The 21,319-nt window shown below is 37.3% G+C and overlaps 1 protein-coding gene and 1 non-coding gene across 2 annotated transcripts in view; both read left to right on the forward strand.

Moving 5' to 3' along the window:
• TMEM167A (transmembrane protein 167A) overlaps window positions 1–21,319 on the forward strand; it is a 47,905-nt gene that overhangs the window by 21,096 nt on the left and 5,490 nt on the right. Inside the window, exons 2-3 of the mRNA XM_027545682.1 lie at window positions 10,964–11,073; window positions 15,656–15,690. Coding sequence (XP_027401483.1) covers window positions 10,964–11,073; window positions 15,656–15,690 — 145 coding nt within the window. The remainder of the gene's footprint in view (window positions 1–10,963; window positions 11,074–15,655; window positions 15,691–21,319) is intronic.
• On the forward strand, window positions 12,889–13,026 carry LOC113896752. The gene has a single exon (XR_003512121.1). It is a non-coding gene; the product is annotated as a small nucleolar RNA U109 (small nucleolar RNA).

Genomic DNA, 21,319 nt, shown 5'->3' on the forward strand with positions numbered 1-21,319 from the left:
CAGTTTCTGAAAGACGTAATTCTTTTTTTAGGATTCTCCTGGTTGTTCTTCCTCTTTTTCTATATGTACTTCAAAATCAGTTGTCAACTTCAAAAATAACTTGTTGCTGTTGGGTTCACTTTAAATTTACAGATTAGCTTTACAGTGCTGCTATAAAAACCTGGTATTCCACCCATTCAACTTCCGTGTGCTTTAGTATGTTTTAAGGCTTTGTCAATTTTGGTCTTTAATGCCAATATTACAGATTTCTTATGAAGATTGTTCCTATATGTTGAATATTTTAGCTTTTTGTTCTAGTTGCTATTATAAATGGGGTCCTTTTTCTACTGGTTGATATTATAATTATGCAGTCTATCAATTTAAATATTATGATCCTATCCACCTTACTCAGTTTTAATTTCCTTATGAACTATAGTCATTTTTCTCTATATTCTTTTGGGCTTTTTAGGGTAGCACTTATTTTCAAGCAACAATTTAATCTTAGTATCTTTTTAATAATTCTTATTTGTCTAACTCCTCACTTTACAAGAACTTTGTACTTAATTGAAGAATGGTTTGATTTACAATATTTTGTCAGTTTCATCTGTTCAGCAAAGGGATTCAGATATTCTTTTTTTTCAGATACTTTTCCCATTATATGTTATTATAAAATATTGAATATAATTCCCTATGCTATACAGTAAATTCTTATGGCTTATCTATTTATGTATAATAATGTATATCTGCTAATCCTATACTCCTTATTTATCCCTCCCCCCTCGCCTGGTGTCTTTGAGTTTTTTCTGTTTTGTATATAGATTCATTTTTATTATGTTTTAGATTACGTGTATGAGTGATATCATATGATACTTGTCTTTCTCTGACTTGAACTTCGCTTAGTGTAGTGTTCTCTAGGTCTTTCTATTTTGCTGCAAATGGCAGTATTTCACTCTTCTGTAGCTGAGTAATTTTCCAGTGTGTGTGTGTCACATCTTCTTAAACCAATCCTCTGTTAGGCACTTGGATTGTTTTCACCACTTGGCTAATACACAGTGCTACTATGAGCAGTGAGGTGCGTGTGTCTTTTGAGATTGGAGTGTTCATATTTTCCTGATATATGCCTAGGAGTAGGATTGCTGGATCACACGGTAGGTCTGTTTTTCCTTTTTAAAGGGACCTTCATACTGTTTTCCATAGTGGCTGCACCAATTTACATTCCCAAAACGATATAAGAGGGTACCCTTTTCTCCACACCCTCTCCAACATTTTTTATTTCTAGACTTTCTGATGAGAGTTATTTGGCCAGTGTGAGATGATACGTGATACGTCATTGTGCTTTGATTTGCATCTCTCTAATAATTAACCTTGCTAAGCATTTTTTAACGTACCTAATGGCCATCTGAATGTCTTATTTGGAGAGAAGCCTGTTTAGCATTTTTTTAATTGGGTTGTGTGTTTTTTCACTTGAATCATACAAGCTGTTTGTATATTTTTTATATTAACCCCTTGTAGGTCTCACCCATTGCAAATATTTTCTCCCATTCCATAGGTTGTCTTTTTGTTTTTTTGATGGTTTTCCTTAGCTGTGCAAAAACATTTTAAGTTTGACTAAGTCCCATTTGCTTGTTTTGCTTTTATTTCTTTTGCCTTGCGACTGCTACTGCTAAGTCACTTCAGTCGTGTCCGACTCTGTGCGACCCCATAGACGGCAGCCCACCAGGCTCCCCCGTCTCTGGGATTCTCCAGGCAAGAACGCTGGAGTGGGTTGCCATTTCCTTCTCCAATGCATGAAAGTGAAAAGTGAAAGTGAAGTCGCTCAGTCCTGTCCGACTCTTAGGGACCCCATAGACTGCAGCCCACCAGGCTCCTCCGTCCATGGGATTTTCCAGGCAAGAGTACTGGAGTGGGGTGCCATTGCCTTCTCCGTTGCCTTGCGAAACTCATCTTAAAAAAAAAAAAAATACTGCTACAATTTATGTCTGAGAATATTTTGCCTGGGTTCTCTTTCTATGGTGTCATGTCTTATTTATATTTATATTTAGGTCTTTAATCCACTTTGAGTTTATTTTTGTCTATGGTGTGAGGGAGTGTTCAATTTCAGTTTCATTGATTTTTGTATAGCTGTTCAGCATTCCCAACAACACTTGTTGAAGAGATTGTCTTTTCTCCATTATGTATTCTCACTTCCTTTGTCATCAGTAAATTGACCTTGGGTGTATGGACTTATTACAGGGGCTCTCTATTCTGTCCATTGATCAAATGTTTATTTTTTTGTCCTGATAGGATGCTGTTTTGATTATTGTAGCTTTGTGTATTCTTGTCTGAAGTCTGATGGGTTTAGCCTTCCAGCTTTGTGCTTTGTCCTTTGTCCTCAGGATTGCTTTGGAAATTCTGAGTCTTATGTGGTTCCATGTAAATTTTAAGGTTATTGTTACTAGTTCTGTGAAAACTGTCACAGGTGTTTTGATATGGATCACTTTAAATCTATAGATTGCTCTAAGTAGTATGGCTATTTTAACAGTGTTAATTCTTCCAGTCCAAGAGCATGTGATATCTTTCCATTTCTTTGAGTTATCTTTAGTTTCCTTTAGCAGTGTTTTATAGTCTTCAGCATATAAATTTTTCAGCAACTCAGATAAATTTATTCCTGGGCTTTATTTGGGGGAGGGAGGATGCAATTTTAAACAGGATTGTTTTTTACTTTTTCTCTCTGATAGTTCATTGTTAGTGTAAAGAAATGCAATACTTCTTCCCTTCCGTTTTGGATGCTCTTTATTTCTTTTCTTTGATTGCTGTAAGTAGGGTTTTCAGCACTGTTGAATAGAATTGATAATGGAGAAAAGACAATCTCTTTAACAAGTGCTGCTGGGAAAACTGGTCAACCACTTGTAAAAGAATGAAACTAGAACACTTTCTAACACCATACACAAAAATAAACTCAAAATGGATTAAAGATCAAACATAAGACCAGAAACTATAAAACTCCTAGAGGAAAACATAGGCAAAACACTCTCTGACATAAATCACAGCAGGATCCTCTATGACCCACCTCCCAGAATATTGGAAATAAAAGCAAAAATAAACAAATGGGACCTAATTAAACTTAAGAGCTTTTGCACAATAAAGGAAACTATAAGCAAGGTGAAAAGACAGCCTTCAGAATGGGAGAAAATAATAGCAAACGAAGCAACTGAGAAAGAATTAATCTCAAAAATATACAAGCAATTCCTACAGCTCAATTCCAGAAAAATAAACAACCCAATCAAAAAATGGGCCAAAGAACTAAACAGACATTTCTCCAAAGAAGACATACAGATGGCTAACAAACACATGAAAAGATGTTCAACATCACTATCAGAGAAATGCAAATCAAAACCACAGTGAGGTACCATTTCACGCCAGTCAGAATGGCTGCTGTCCAAAAGTCTGCAAACAGTAAATGCTGGAGAGGGTGTGGAGAAAAAGGAACCCTCTTACACTGTTGGTGGGAATGCAAACTAGTACAGCCACTATGGAGAACAGTGTGGAGATTCCTTTAAAAACTGGAAATAGAACTACCATATGACCTAGCAATTCCACTATTGGGCATACACACCAAGGAAACCAGAATTGAAAGAGACACGTGTACCCCAGAGTTCATCACAGCACTGTTTATATTAGCCGGGACATGGAAGCAACCTAGATGTCCATCAGCAGATGAATGGATAAGAAAGCTGTAGTACATATACACAATGGAGTATTACTTAGCCATTAAAAAGAATACATGTGAATTGGTAGGCGGATGAAACTGGAGCCTATTATACAGAGTGAAGTAAGCCAGAAAGAAAAACATCAATACAGTATACTAACACATATATATGGAATTTAGAAAGATGGTGACGATGATCTATATGCGAGACAGCAAAAGAGACACAGATGTATAGAGTATTTTGGACTCTGTGGGAGGCGGGGGGAATGATTTGGGAGAATGGCATTGAAACATGTATATTAACATACGTGAAATGGATCGCCAGTCGAGGTTCAATGCATGAGACGGTGCTCGGGGCTGGTGCACAGAGATGATCCAGAGGGACGGGATGGGAAGGGAGGTGGGAGGGAGGTTTAGGATGGGGGACACATGTACACCCAGGGCAGACTCATGTCAATGTATGGCAAAACCACTACAATATTATAAGGTAATTAGCCTCCAATTAAAATAAATAAATTTATATTAAAAAAAAAAAAAGAATTGCTAAGAGTGAGCATTCTTCCCTTGTTCCTGAATTTAGTAGGAAGGCTTTCAGCTTCTCAGCCTTGAGAATTGTTGCCTGTGAGTTTGTCCTAAATATCTTTTATTGTGTTGAGATGTTTCCTCTATATCTAGTTTTCTAGTTTTTGTTGTGGAAGGATGTTGCATTTTGTTTGAATTCATTTTCTATGTTTAATGAGATGATCATGTGCTTTTTATTCTTCAGTTTGCTCACATTGAGTGATTTGTAGATATTGAGAAACCTTTGTATCCTTGGGATAAATCCCACTTGAACATGGTGTTCAGTCCTTTTAATGTACTATTTGATTAAGTTTGCTAATATTTTGAGTATTTTTTATCTATATTCATCAAAGGTATTGGCTTGTTATTTTCTTTTTTTGTAGTGTCTTTGTTTGGCTTTGGTATCAAGGTAATAGTGGTGTCATGGAATGAATTTGGTAGCATTCTGTCCTTTTCAACTTGGACTAATTTGAGAAGCGTAGATGTTTGGTAGAATTCCGCAGTGAAGCTGCCCAATCCTGGACTTTTGTTTGCAAATAGTATTTTTATTACAGGTTTTCTTTCACTTGATCAATCTGTTCAAGTTATGTTCACTCAATTTTGGCAGGCTTTGTGTTTCTATAAACATTTCTTCTGGGTTGTCCAATTTGTGGGCATATAATTGTTTATATTTTTATGATTTTCTTCTATTTCTGTGGTATCATTTGTTATTTCTTCTTTTTTCATTTCTTATTTTGTTTATTTAGGCTCTCTGTCTTTTCTTGATAAAGCTGGCTAGATTTTGTAGATTCTGTTTGACTTGTCAAAAACTTTGCTCTTTATTTTACTGATCTTTTCTATTGTTTTTAATCTCTACTTTATTGCTTTCTGATATTTATTATTTCCTTCCTTTAGGTGACATTGGGGTTTGTTTGTTCTTTTTCTGATTGTTTTAGGTGGTAATTAGGATGTTTGTTAGAGATTTTTCCTGTTTCTTGAGGAAGACCTGTGCTGCTATGCACTTTCTTCTTAGAACTGTTTTTGCTGCATCCCATAGATTTTGTAAGGGTGTTTTTTCATTTGGGGGCTCCCCTGGTGGCTCAGTGGTAAAGAATCCACATGCCAATGCAGAAGACACTAGTTTGATCCTTGAATTGGGACGATCCTCTGGAGAAGAAAGTGGCAACCCACTCCAGTGTTCTTGCCTGGAAAATCCCATGGACAGAGGTACCTGGCAGACTGCAGTCCGTGGGGTTGCAAAGAGTCACACACAACTTAGTGACTGAGCACGCACGTTTTTGTTGTCAATTGGTTTCACGGTATTTTTTTTTTTTATTTCATCATTGTCCCATTTATATTCTTGTAGCATGTTGTTTAGTCTCCATATGTTTGTTCTTTTCCTGTTTTTTTTTTTCCCGCTTGTGGTTGATGTCTACTTTCATACCATTGTGGTCAGAAAAGATGCTTAAGATAATTTCTGTGCTCTTAATTTGTTAAGGCTTGTTTTGTGATCTTGTATGTGGTCTGTCCTAGAGAATGTTCCATGTGTGCTTATTTAAAAGAAAAAATGTGTATTCTGATTTTTGGAGCTGTAGTGTCTTGTAGATATCAAGTCCAACTGGTCTGATGTGTCATTTAGGATATCTGTTTCTTTATTGATTTTCTGTCTGAAAGATCTGGCCATTGATGCATATATGTAATTAGTGTAAGACCCTCTGGCTGTTTTTAACCATTTATTATTATATAATGTCCTTCCTACCTTTCTTTATGGACTTTAAGTCTCCTTTGTCTAATATGAATACTGCTACCACCAATTTCTTATCATTTCCAATTCCATAAAATATCTTTTTCCATCTACTAACTTTCAATCTGTGTGTTCTTAACCCAAAGTGAGTCTTTTGTAGGTGGCATATTGTAGTGTCTTATTTTTCGTCTAACCTGCCTCTCTGTGTCTTTTGATCAGGTCATTTAGTCCATTGGCATTTAAAGTAGTTATTGATGAATATGTACTTATTGCCATTTCAACCTTGTTTTCCAGTTACGTTTGTACTTCTTTGTTGATTTCTTTTTTTTTTTCTTTTTTTCTTTTGTGGTTTGTTGGTTTTCTTTTGTATTATGCTTGAGATCCCTTCTGTTTGATTTTTGTCAGTCTGTTGTATATTTTTGATTTGTGGTGAACCAGAAACTCCAACACTTTGGCCACCTGATGCGAAGAGCTGACTCATTTGAAAAGACCCTGATGCTGGGAAAGATTGAGGGCAGGAGGAGAAGGGGACGACAGAGGATGAGATGGTTTGATGGCATCACCAACTCGATGGACATGGGTTTGGGTGGACTCCGGGAGTTGGTGATGGACAGGGAGGCCTGGCATGCTGTGGTTCATCGGGTCGCAAAGAGTCGGACACAACTGAGCAACTGAACTAAACCAGGTTTTTAAGTATATTGACACATAACTATGTCTACTTGGCATTTTGTCATTTTTTCTTATTTTTCAGTCAATGTACTGGCTTCTTTAAATGATAGAACTTCCCTTCCCTGGTGGCTCAGGTGGTAAAGCGTCTGCCTACAAAGCGGGATACCCGGGTTCAATCCCTGGGTCAGGAAGATTCCCTGGAGAAGGAAATGGCAACCCACTCCAGTACTCTTGCCTGGAAAATCCCATGGACAGAGGAGCCTGGTATGCTACAGTCCATGAGGCCACAAATAGTTGGACAAAGTAAAGTTGAGTGACTTTACTTACTTAATCCTTTTATATGCTTGCCTTTCCTATTGTAATTTCCCCTTTTCCTATTAAGGCTTGCTTTTTTTCTCTTTAGAGAAAACCTTTCAATATTTCTTCTAGGGTAGGATTAGAATTGCTGTATTCTTTTAATTTTTGCTTGTCTGAGAAATTCTTTATCTTTCTAGTCTAAATGATAATCTTGCAGGGTTTAATATGTTGTAGGTTTTTCTCTTTCAGAACTTTTTGAGTATATCATGCCACTCCCTTCTGGCCTACAGAGTTTCTGCAGAGAATTCAGCTGATAGCCTTATGGTGATTCTCTTGAATATGACTCTTTGGTTTTCTCTTGCTGCTTTTAGACTTCTGTCTTTGTCTTTAATTTTTGCCACTTTAATTACGATATGTGTTGGTGTGGGTCTGTTTGCTTTCATCTTTAAGGGGGCCCTCTGTGCTTCCTGTACCTGAATATGTTTCTTTCTTTTGGTTTGGGAAGTTTTTAGTCCTGATATCCTCAGCTACATTTTCAGTCCCCTTTTATTTCTCTTCTTTTTGGACCCCTGAATTGTTAATGATATACCAGATGGACTTCTCTGAAGGCTCAGTGGTAAAGAATCTACCTACTGGTGCAGGAGATGCAGGTTTGATCCCTGGATCAGGAACATTCACTGGAAAAAGAATTGGCAACCTGATATTGTTACATGGGGAATCCCACGGACAGAGGAGCCTAGTGGGCTACAGCCCATGGGGATCAAAAGAGTTGGACATCACTTAGTGACTAAATCACAACAACAACAAAACGATACATCAGAGATCTCTTGTTTACATTTTTAGAATTTTTTCTTTAGCTGTTGAGATTGAGTGATTGCCATCATTCTGTTCTCCAGATCACTTATTTGTTCTCTGTAATTTAGTCTGCTGTTGATTGCATCTATATTTGCTCTTATCTTAGCAATTGTATTGTCTACCTTTGATTGGTTCATGTTTATAGTTGCTAATTCCTTGTTACAATGATCTGAATTTCTAACAGTTATCTTTTTTAATTCCTATAACATTTTTCTTCCTTTTTGAACCCAGGGTCTGGGAGACTGGTGAGGGCTGTTTCATTTCTTTCAAGGGAATTTTTCTTGTACTTTTAAATCTGAGTAGTTCCTCTGCTTTTTCATATTTTTTAACTTCATTCTGGCTCTATGAATTTAAGAGAAACAGTTCTCTACTATGGATTTGAAGGTGTGTTTTTAATATGGGAGCACCCCTGTATAGTCTGTGTGAGTGCAATATTTTTGACAGCCACAGTTCTGCCCATATGCAGCCCAAAATTTCTTCTCTTTTTCCATTGTGTTTGTCCCAGATATAGTGCTGAGCTGTAGGCTGTGGTGCCAACTGGACTGGTTCTAGGGGCCAGGGCACTGTGGCTGCGTGAATCAAGATGGTTGTGCTGTTTCCTGGGACCTTAACTGCCTCTGTGGCAGGCCTCTCTCAGGACCTGTCCACCTCAGATCCAGCTCCAAGCAGAGGTGGGAAGAGGGTGGACCTGGAGCACTGAGTACTCCTCCACAGGGGCTCTCTACTGGAGACATGCCTTTCTGTGCATATCGAAGTCCACCCCATACCACTGCCAAAACCCAGACCCACCCACCAACTCCTTCCCCCTTTACCCCCACCTCCACTTTAGGGGTGCTTCAGATGGATCTCAGGTGGCTTCAGCCTGTAGCAGCTTGAAGCAGGGCTTGAGTTCCCACCCAGAGACTGAGGCCAGGTTGTGGCAGTGAGAACACCAATCCTAGCCATTAGACCAGTGGTCAGTGACAAGGCCCTGGCCCTTTAGCTTTGCAGAAGAGTACCCACAAAGTTGGAAAGTAGTGAAACAAGTAAAGTATTTGTTAAAAGGGGAAAAAAAAGAATACAGTATGTGTGGATAGACACATGGGTAGACTCAAGAGTTGCTGAGTCACGCCCTCATGGCAGTTTGAATTACTTTTATGGGGTAGTTTCTTCCAGGTTTCTTTTGGCCAGTCATTTTGATTTGCCTGGTTCACAGTCCATATTTGGTATATCTCAGGATCCTCCCATGTGTGAGGACACATCTCTTAGCCAAGATGACTTCTTCCAAAAAGGCATATGGGTAGAATATCCTTTGACATCACTCCCACTTTGACCTCCAGGGAGCCTTTCTGCAGGAATGTGGTCGAGAAGGTCTCATGACTCCCTAAATGAGAAATGAATGAGAAGCTGAATGAGAAATGTGTGGTCTGGGCAGGGCCCAGCCTCCTCCCTTATTTGTGCTGCTATTTTCGTCTTGGAGTTTCAGTCCATAGGGAATGAATCTCTAGTTGCTTTACTCTGGTAGGTGCCCATCTTCCTCATGCCTCGGGACTGTGGGCTCTGTGGCTAGACCTGGAACACCAGACCCTGAGAGCTGGCTCCTTGCAGCTGTTAATAGATGGAGTCCTCCTGCAGAGCGTGTCTGTGAAGAGTCACTGCTTAGCTCTAGCCCAACCTGATCACACTTTGGGAAGTGTGGTGAAGTGCAGCCATCAGCACCAGTCTCTCTCCACCCTGATTGTTAGCAAGCCAGCACGCGTACATTGCTATCAAGTCTAGGCCCCTAAAACCCCTCTGTCTGTTCCAGCAGGCAAGGATGCTTCCCAAGCCTACCTGTGTAGACCCTTTCTCCTTTACACATGCCTACCAGAGGCATCTTGATGTCCCATCTTGATGCCTTTTTTTTTCCCTGTCCTACCTGGTTACATGGAGATCTTTCTTGCAGCTTTGGTTATATAGGAGATCTTCTGCCCATTTCCAGTTGGTTTTCTGTGAGAATTATTCCACATGTAGATGTATTTTTGATGTGTTTTGTTGGTAGAGGTGAGTTTCACATCCTACTCCACCATCTTGATCCCCCTCAGGAAGTACTTCTGAGTCTACTAAGTAAATATATTGTTGGCTACTGTGTGAGATTGATATATTTTAGCTACCTGTATATAATAGAAAAGTTGTTCTTTATTGTATGTACAGTAGCATTCCTGTGTTGTTTTTTTTTTTTTCATTCCTGTGTTTTTAAAAAATTGTAGTATTTACTCCGTCATCTCTTATTGGGCTCCCACTGTGTGGCTGTCCGATAGTTAGGTGCTAGAGATTCAGTTTGTCCCCTCTTTAGGGATGAGTATTATGATAAATGTGTAACAGTTTTATTTAAGAACAGATTCTTGTGTTAAATTTTTTATCTTAAAGTATCATCAGTGAATGAGCAAGTCCTTTTTCCACCAAAACCTAATTGACAACTATTAGTTAATGCATGGAACGTGACTACTTAAAGCATTCTTATTCTAAAAGAATTTCAGAATTGAAAAATCTTGAGCCAGCATTGAGTCTGTCTCCCCATTCTCCACCTAGTTTTACTGATGTGAAACAGATTTAGAGAGGGCAGTATTCAACTGAGGTTGCATAGCCAGCTTACTTGCAGAGCTTGGAGACCGTATGTTCTGCCTAGTAGTCTGGGATCCTAGGACATCTGTATAAATTATTGGTTTGGCTTTGGTGAGCTGTTCTGGATTTGTAACATTTTTGGTGGTATTTTTAAGTTCTTGAATTTAGAATTTTTGTTGCATCTTCTGAATTCCTTAGCCCAAAGAATGGAGAAGAAGGTATGGTCTCAAAATACTTTGTGATTTTGCTTTTAAGGCTTCTATGGTGGCTCAGATGGTAAAGCGTCTGCCTGCAATGCAGGAGACCCGGGTTCGATCCCTGGGTTGGGAAGATCCCCTGGAGAAGGAAATGGCAACCCACTCCAGTACTCTTGCCTGGAAAATTCCACGGACAGAGGAGCCTGGTAGGCTACAGTCCAAGGGGTCGGAAAGAGTCGGACACAACTGAGCGACCTCACTTTCTTTCTGCTTTTAAAAAGCGTTCTCAGACATGTCATTCTGTTTGCCTTTTTGAAGAAAAAAATGTGATTCTTAATATGGAATTGTCTGACTTTTTTTTTACCTTTGCAGTTTATCTTGTGACATTAATTTTTCTTTTTCTCTTTTTAGTCTGCCATTTTCAATTTTCAGAGTCTGTTGACTGTAATCTTGCTGCTTATATGTACCTGTGCTTATATCCGATCCTTGGCACCCAGCCTCCTGGACAGAAATAAAACTGGGTATGTTACTAATAATGTTTAATCACCCAAGTTAGTTCTTAGAGATATTAAATGCCAACTATTAAAAGTCATTAAGTAATTTAATTTCTATATGTAATTTAGTGTGTATAACTAAATTATAAGTTTTATGTAAAATTTTATGGAAAAACTAAATTATGTAAAAATAACTTTTTACATTGTTTTTCCTTGTTTTTAAAAAATCCAAATCTTTATATTCATAGATTCTTACCAAAAAGATAAATATCAGAAGTTACCTGAAGTGTGCTGGACTGAAAAAAAAAAGTATTTTAAAAGATGAGATAGTTTTTCTTTCTGAAATTATAGCTACAGTTTAGTAGTTTCAGAGACAGGTTTTGGCCTTCGTTTTTATAGTAAAATCCATTATCTTATCTTGAAAGCATGAAACAGTTTATAAGCACTGTGTCCACTACAGTACTAGTATAGACATCCCATCTCCACTCCAGGACTGCTCTAATCATATAGGCTCCCCAGCTGTATCATAAAGCAAACATCTTTGGAGAAATTTAGCTTTCTTAAAGCAATAATAAAAGTTAAGTTTTGGGCATGTCTTATCCCTTTTAATTGTATGTTAACACTCCTGCCAAAATTGAGCTTAATGCGATACTACATAGACTTAAAATTTTTAAGTGCCATGTTTCTCATACAGAAATACATGTTGAGTTCAACCAGAAGGACAATTTTATTAAAAAAAAAAATAGAGACCATATGGTGAAAACTGTCTAAACTTTCTTTGCCTTACAGATTAATTCTGTGAATAATTGTCTTAAGCCTTTCATAGTAAGATCCTTAATCATCTTAAGAAATAATAGGATGAAATAGAACACTTCACATAGGAATAATTAATTATCTCCACCTTTTTTGTTTTTGATGGAAAGGAAAAGTTCTAATTAGAATACTGCAAAGTCGGGCTCTGTTCTTCCACTAAAAAAATCTCCTACAAGAAGCAAAGTAGTAGATATTCAACTATGAGAGGAAATAATTATCTTCCCTTCAACTGCATTATATCTTTGGGGTCATAATTAACATTTATTCAAACATTCCATTATCTAAATCATTTGGCTTTTGTTACTGTTTCTTTTTATTGTGTAGGTTTGTTTGAACATCTATAAAGGCATAGAGAACCCCTACCCAGTTTTGAATAATGAAGATCTATAATCTTATCCAATAAACTGATGATCTGTCTCTATCATCCTAAGGCATTTTATTTAACCTACTGAAGGGGAAAACATGTTATTTGTCCATGGGTTTTTCTCACTTCCTTTGTAGAGATTATGTTCTTATCATTTGACCTTTTCTCTGAACTCTTATTGCACTAAGTCTTCAGTCCCTTTGTTGAAATTACATAATTTTATTTGTTGCTTAGTTGTACAAGAAGCCTTTCTACTCAGCTAAACAATTTGATTTCCTCCTTCCCTTTCTCTGCAATCCCCTGTGGGTTTCTCTGGTGGCTCAGCAGTGAAGAATCCACCTGTGCAGAAGGCACAGATTCAATTGCTGGGTTGGGAAGATCCCCTGGAAAAGAAAATGGCAACCCACTCCAATATTCTGCCTGGGAAATTCCATGAACAGAGGAGCCTGGCGGGCTACAGTCCATGGGGTCGCGAAGAGTCAGACCCAACTTAGCAACTACACAACAGCAACAAAGCATATGGTAGAATGCAGTAAACGATCTCATGGATTGTTAGTTTAGATTTCTAATACATAATGTTTAATAAAGAATGTATTTCATTCATGAATAATCACTTAGTGGTAGAACAGAGTATTTGTACATTTCTGGTGCTGTGACAAAGTAGGCTGCATGTGGTGGAAATGTCTGCTTCTCATTCCTTTGGAAGCAGGAATACATCCACAACATGCTACATTAAAAAAGGAGTTCTCAGGGCTGCCAACCTTACAGTAGAGGTTGAGTAGTAGTATATTTCTCCTACATAAAAGCAAAGAAATAGCATGCCTATTTTTACATTTCAGAGTATATATGATACAGTTAGCTGTTTGAAAGGTTTTTTGAAAAACTTTTTGTTTGCTTCTGACTGTGCTGGGTCTTCATTGCTTGCTACATGGGCTTTTCTCTATTTGCAGCAAGTGGGAGCTACTCTCTAGCTGTGGTGTGCAGGCGTCTCATTTCAGGGGCTTCTCTTGTTGAGGAGCATGGGCTCTGGGCCAGGCAAGCTTCAGTAGTTGCAGCTCGTGGGCTCAGTTCCTGTGGCTCATGGGCTTAGTTGCTCCTCGGCATGTGGGATCTTCCCAGAACAGGGGTCAAACCTATGTCTCCTGCATTGGCAGGTAGATTCTTTACCACTGAGCCACAGTGGAAGCCCTAAAAACATTGTCTCTATACAAATGTTAAGCTCCTTACATTTTGACTTGTACAAATGAAATAATTTCTGTGGAAGACATTTTTACTGGTCCTTGTTCTTTTCTGTTAAAAATGTATATTTATGAAAGTCATAGTAGACTTTCCTTTGATTATACTGAGTATTCCATGCTTAAGTGAACTAATTAGATAAAATGGACCAATTAGATAAAATGAGTTCTTAATAACTTCACTGTTGAAAATAGCAACTTCATTTTTTGCTGCTTCAAATAGTATAGAACTTAAAAGCAGCAGAGAAGAGTTGCTATTTTGTCTACTTTCCTATTTTCATAGACTTTATAATTTTATCAGCATATATGCTTACTGGCTTATGTCTTTAAAAACTAAGCAGCATATTTGTATTGGTGTTTACCAGCTTAAGTTCCTTTTAGCATTTGGGATATCGTGTAAATGTCTAGGTAGGGAAATATGTGAAAAAGGCCAAAGCAGTACCAAATAATCTCTTATGTTGCCAAATTAGGAATTTTTTTCGTTTAAGTAGCTTTTAATATGCTCTGTTATAACAATTTCCTACTGATGCTTTGATGCTAATTTCTAGACTATAAGACCTGAAAAGACCTTGACTATGATGATATGGTTTCAGACTGTTCTGAAGGGCCCTTAGCTTCCCATAGAGGAACTTCAAGTGTCCTACTTCTGAATACCTCAACCCGAGCAGCTTTGAGTCAATAATTCATTTTATAATCAATAGATTTTTAGAATCAAGTTTGCAGGGCATTGCAGATCACTAACCAGTTGTCTTCCATTTTTTGATGAAGTGTAAGCCAATGTTAGTGATACCTGGAGTTATTGTCCATACCTTTAGCCTATGTAATATTGAACACAGCACATGTTAGTCACTGTTCTAAAGACTTTCTGTGTAATAACTCATGTAACCCTTATAGCAACCCTGTTAAAATGAGATAAAATAACCTGCTCATAGTTATGCAGCCAATTAAGTAGAATTGAACTTAGGCACAGTTTAGCCCTGATCCTTTGCTTTCAAGAGTATACATTTGTCCTTTTTATTCCTATAGTGAAGTTTCACCTGTCAGAATTCCTATCGTTCACAATACTTATATTTTTGCCCATTTCATTTAATCTGAACTAAGGGACTTTTTGCTATGATGTCAAGAAATTACTGTATACTTCAGAGGAGGAACATGTATGGAACTTCATTGAGTCAGCATTTTTTTTTTCAGTCTTAACCATTCCAATATAATGATTTATTGCCAGCCATCTCTTTGGGCAAAGAAAATATAATTTCTCTCAAATATAAACATGATTTTCTTCCTATAACAATTCTAATTCACTGCAGTAATATTAATGTTAATTTATCTTGATTTGTAACCATATGTAATACTATATATATTTCTGTTCTTTTGTCACATCAAAATAATTGTCTATAATCTATTCATTGAATGTCATTGTTTTTAAGCTGGTGTTTTTTAATACTTGCAAAATAAGTGATATATCCATATAATATGTATTTATAATATATTTATTCATGGAACTGAAATAGAAATATTAGTCTAATTTTTAGTATTTCCAGAATATATGTATTTTAAATATGTATTTTTAATTTTATATGAAATTATAGTTTCATATACAATATCCCTAACCAATGTTTTCTTATGTTGAGATATGTTATATTGAATATATTACATGGAAATATAGGCTCATATTTTTGTATTCCTCCTCATTTAATGTTATGGTCATATAAATACTGTCATTGGAGTTCATGATTATAGATCATTTAAATATAGAACTACATTCAGGAAAGTTTTTTCAGTTAATGTCAAAATTTATCCAAAACCAACTGTGTCCATTTACTGTTTTTTCAAAATTAATGTTTATTTAAATCAGCGTTATGTGTTTTTTGCTTTTGAAGGTAAAGCACTTGAAGTTGATTGAATTAATCTTTTAATAGTAAGCTCTTGTGCAAATTTTTGCCATTCTTACATTAATTTACTTTGGGCCCAACCTGTGACACCACATATGTTCCAATTTCTAATAGTTTCTGTACATTGATGGTTGATGAGCTATTGTGTCCTACTTTTCTAAATAAGTAGTGGCTCAGTATCAAATGAATTTCAGTTTAAAGCAATACATCAGCAGTTAAAATGCTAGTATGTAATAAATTACCTATATGATACTGAATAATCTGTCTTTCCCAGTAATCGGTAGCTACTTTTTTATTTTCTGCAGGTTGTTGGGTATATTTTGGAAGTGTGCCAGAATTGGTGAGTCTCTGTCTATTACCTCTGTACTTTCTTATGCTGTAAACTGTTGGCCAGTTATATTCAAACAAACCAAATGTCAGTTTTTAAAGTGCAGACTTCCCAGTTGTGTACCTTTTTGCAGTACTTTATAGAGTTCCACATAACTCTTTTCTTGACTCTATTTAAAACAGTTTCACACATACTAATAGGGAGATGGAAAGCAGGTCAAAGGTCTCTGTAATTTAGACAGTAAACAGTCTGCATTCCTGGTTTTGAGGTTACAGGCATGTATGTATATGCACACATTGTGTAGAGCATGCTGCTTCATATAACATGTACCATTTCCACAATGGAGGATGATTTTTGCATTTCATGAAAGGCTTGCTGAGCAACTATCTAATTGTCCTCTGGTAAGTCATAGACTCTTACTAGTTGCTTTTAGAAAACATGAACTATTTCATCTCTTGAATCCATGTATGTGATCATTCTTGAACTTTGTGTAAACGTGGATATCTTCTAACTTTTCATAATAAAGTTAGTAGCATCTTAAGTGTGTAAATGGTTAGATAACAATATATATTAATATTCATTGTCCCATAACATTATGTATAGTATTTAACACAATGCCCAGCACATACTAGATTCTCAAATAATTGGTAAGTAAATGAATTAAAATATACTTTATTCACCAATAATTTTTTTTTATTGAAGTGTAATTGATGCAAAATAGTATGTAACAGGGCTCCTCAACCTCTGGGCCACAGACCAGTTCTGTGGTCTTATTGCTGGGTTATATTGTATGTTTGAATTGCTGGGTCATATTGTAGTTCTGTTTTTACTGAGAAACCTCTATCCTGTTTTCTATAGAGGATGCATTAATTTACATTTCCACCAATAACCTCAGCAACATTTCTTGTGTCCCTTCTGATGATAGCCATTCTAACAGGTGTGAGATGACATCTCATTTTGGTTTTAATTTGCATTTCTGTGATGATTAATAATGTTGATCATCTTTTCATCTGCCTGTTGGTCATCTGTATGTCTTCTTTGAAAAACTTTCTCTCAGGCCTCTGCCCAGGTTTAATTGGGTTGTTTTTTTTGATGTTGAGTTGTATGAACTGTTTATAGATTTTGGATATTAATCCCTTATCAGTCATGGCATTAGCAAATATTCTGTCTCATTCAATAGGTTGTCTTTTCATTTTGTTGATAGTTTCTTCTGCTGTGGAAAAGCTTTTAACATTAATTAGATCCAGTTAGTTTATTTTTGCTTTTGTTTCCTTTAGATATGTCCCCCAAAATATGATTTATGTCAAAGAGTATTCCACTCTATTTTCTTCTAGGAGTTTATGTTTTCCAGTCCTACATTTAGGTCCTTAATCTACTTTGAGATTATTTTTATATATAGTGTGAGGAACTAGCTGTTCTGATTTCATTTTTTTACATGTAGCTGTCTAGTTTTCCCAGCACCACTGGTGGGGATGGGGAGGAGTTCCTGACACAGTTTGGTACAGTGTCTAGGGTGTTCTGAAACTTGGCCTGCCAGTGGGCCAGACCATGTCCCAACTGGACCCAGGGCAGGGCCTGGCCTGCTGCGATGGGGGTTTAGGGGGCAGTCTGAGTCTGTAGGTTGCAGGATTGTCACTAAGTTTCTAGCATTTAGTGTCTGCCCCCTGTCAGAGTGAGGCTGATCCAGAGGCTAGAGCAGGCTTCTCTGAGGACAGGACTGGGCTCCATGGGTTTCTGGGGCTGGTGCTTGCCCACTGGTAAGTGGAATGGGGCACTGAACCCTCTGGTGGATAGGGCCATGTTCAGAGGCAGCTGTGGGCTCTTAAGGCAGCATGTCTGCTGATGGATGTGGCTCTGTTCTTACCAGATGGGTTGCTTAGCTTGAGGTGTCTCAGCACTCACCTGTAAGCTGTTGGGCAAGGACACATTTGGGTCCTACCACTCATAAGCTAGAGGGAAGATTCTACAGTGGTGCCTGCCAGTGTCCATATGACAGAAGTAACTCAGAATGGCTCCCATCAGTGTCTGTGTCCCGAAGGTAAGATGCAGTCGCCTTTTGCTTCTCCAGGAGATTCTCCAAGGCCAGAAGGTAGGTTTGACTGAGGCTCCTATCAAGTCACTGCTTTGGCCCTGGGTGCTAAAACATGGGAAATTTTGTGGGTGTCCTTTAAGAGAAAGGACAAGAATAAACCTCATGCATTTATGATCAATTAATCCACAACAGTGGAGGCAAGAATATACAGTGGAGAAAAAGTCTCTTCAATAAGTGGTGCTGGAAAAACTTTACAGCCACAGGTAAAACAATGGAATTAGAACATTCTCTAACAGCGTACAAAAATAAACACATATTTAGGTCTTAAGTATCTTAAGACTAGATACTGTGAAACTTCTAGAGGAAAATATAGGCAGAAGACTCTCTGACATAAATTGCACCGTATTATTTTGGATACAACTCCTAGAGTAAAGGAAACAAAAGCAAAAATAAACAAATAGGACCTAATCACACTTACATGTGTTTGCACAGCAAAGGACACCATAAACAAAATGAAAAGACAATCTATGGGATGGGAGAAAATACTTGCAAATGATGTGACCGACAAGGAAATTAATTTTCAAAATACACAAACAGCTTGTATAGTTAAATATTAGATAACCCAGTCAAAAATTGGGCAGATCTAAATAGACATTTTCTTCATAGAAGACATACATGAATAGGCACATGAAATGATGCTTAACATCACTAATTATTAGAGAAATGCAAATCGGAACTACAATGAGGTATCACCTCACTCCTGGTCAGAATGGCCATCATCAATGGCCATTGAATAATAGATGGTGGAGAGGGCGTGGAGAAAAAGGAACCATCCTGCACTGTGGTTGTAAATTGGCACAGCCACTGTGGAGAACAGTATGGAGATACCTTAGACAAAATTGAGTTATTTAGACAAAAAATGAGTTACCATATGAGTCAGCAGTCACATTCCTTGGCATATATCCAGAGAAAACCATCATTTGAAAAGGAAAAGATATATGCACCCCAATGTTCATTGCAGCTGTAGAGTATCACTCAGCCATAAAAAAAGAATGAAATAATGCCATTTGCAGCAACCTGGTTGGACCTAGAGATTATCATACTAAGTGAAGTAAGTCAGACAGAGAAGACAAATATATTGTACCACTTACAAGTAGAATCTTGAGTTTATTTACAAAAGAGAAATAGACTTGCAGACATTGAAAACAAAGGTGGGGAGATAAATTAGGAAATTGGCATTAACAAATACTATTACATACAAAATAGATAAATAACAAGTATCTACTATGGTGGCTCAGAAGGTAAAGAATCTGCTTGCAATGCAGGAGACCTGGGTCGATCCCTGGGTTGGAAAGTTCCCCTGGAGGAGGGCATGGCAACCCACTCCAGTATTGTTGACAGGAGAATCCCCATGGACAGAGGAGCCTGGCAGGCTACATTTCATGGGGTTGCAAAGAGTCGGACACGACTGAGCGACTAAGCACAGCACAGCACAGTATAGCACAAGGAACTATATTCACTATATTGTAATATCTTTAATGGAAATAAATCTGAAAAAATATATAAATATATCTGTATGTATATATTTACATGTATGTGGTTGTATAACTGAACACTTTGCTGTATATCTAAAACATTGTAAATCAGCTATTCAGTTAAAAAAAAAAAAAAAAAAACATTATGGACAGTTTGAGGGGATAGGGAATATCACTGGATTAGAGTCATCAGTTCAGTTCAGTCACTCAGTCGTGTCAGACTCTCCAACCCCACGGACTGCTGCAGCACGCCAGGCCTCCCTGTCCATCACCAACTCCCAGAGCTTACTCAAACTCATGTCCATTGAGTTGGTGATGCCATCCTACCATCTAATCCTTCTCCTCCTGCCTTGAATCTTTCTCAGCATCAGGGTCTTTCCCAATGAATCAGTTGTTCGCATCAGGTGGCCAAAGTATGGGAGTTTCAGCATCAGTCCTTCCAATAAATATTCAGGATTAGAGTCATACGAACATTAAAATTATTGGCTTATGGTGAAAATGTTAAGGCATTTTAAATCCATTTTTTTATGTAATATATTAGAAAACATTGTACAACTCCATTAGTAACTAATCCAGGTGACTTTGTTCACAGTTGTTGCTTGGAAGTGTAGGTAAAGGTTTCAGACATCTAGTTTATAGCTTTCTTAATAATATCCTGTTAGTATTATCTATTTTTATGTCTAATTATAAACTATACCTTTTCTTTTTTTGCTTGCCCATCTATTTCCATTTTCCTCTCTTGACTGCATGAATATCATAGGTTAAATAGTTCAGTTATTCACATATTGCCAATTATGTGAAAACCATTAGCTTTTCATTTTGGCAAAGGGTTTTAGAAAATGTTGGTACTGATATGCAGCTTTCTCAACCACATGTTCCTCTTATCTTGACACAGAATATATCCCCAAAGAAAGGATGCAATTTTAATGGGAAAAGGCCCAGCCAGAGCATCTTATCATGTTACACATCACAGTACAGCAACTGTTTCACATTCACTTAGAGAGACCTCAGACCAGACAAGAAGTAACATTCTCACCCTAGTTCAACTAAAGATGTTTAGCTCTACCACATGGCAGTCTCTTTTAAGAAAATTAAAAACAGGAAAATGAAACCCATATGTAAATCATAGTATTCTAAGTTGGAGGATGAGGAAGAGAAGAACTTCCTCAAAAATTAATTTTTAGCAGATGGCAAATTTAGGACAGTATTAATTTCTTCTTTTAGTATTTAAGAAGGCTGTATTTGACAATAAGGGTATCTAGACTTTCACTTTTCACTTTCATGCATTGGAGAAGGAAATGGCAACCCACTCCAGTGTTCTTGCCTGGAGAATCCCAGGGACAGGGGAGCCTGGTGGGCTGCCATCTCTAGGGTCGCTCAGAGTCGGACACGACTGAAGTGACTTAGCAGCAGCAGCAGCAGCAGCCCTATGGAAATAGGGACAGGCTTCCTTATGAGATCTACCTGAAATTTTGGTCTGATTGATTTTTGTTCTTGTTTTGTTGGATAACTTGAGTTTTTTACTCTGAAAGAATCAGCATTGCTAAAAAACAAGGAACACCACTATTTTCTAGTTTTTTTTTGTTTTTTCCAGTTGAGATCATATTGTGAAAACTGTATTTTCTCACTTTCTGAATTTTCATTTAGTTGGAACACAGTTCATTAAATGTCTGTGGATAGAACACTCTGAAAAACACCAAATGTTTATTTTGTTTGTATGTGTGTAAAATGTGTCATACGAATATTGCCATTGAATAGATATAAAGATAAAAACTTACCAGTTGTATCCCTATGATGTCAGTGAGGGAGCTCTGAAAATAATGACCTTCAAGGTTTTAATTGCTAAGAGTGATCAAGATTGACATTTTCCAGAAATAATTAACTAACCTTGGTAAGTGAATTAAGGAACTTAGTTACTAGAAAAGAAATTATTTTAAACACCATAGAAAAACACAGGTGAGGGGAGTATAAACCATCTCTATAAAGGAAAGTGAAAGTGAAGTCGCTCAGTCCTGTCTGACTTTTTGCGACCCCTGGTAGGCTCCTCCGTCCATGGGATTTTCCAGGCAAGAGT

The sequence above is a fragment of the Bos indicus x Bos taurus genome, chromosome 7 (genome assembly GCF_003369695.1).
Source record: "Bos indicus x Bos taurus breed Angus x Brahman F1 hybrid chromosome 7, Bos_hybrid_MaternalHap_v2.0, whole genome shotgun sequence".
Lineage (NCBI taxonomy): Eukaryota > Metazoa > Chordata > Mammalia > Artiodactyla > Bovidae > Bos > Bos indicus x Bos taurus.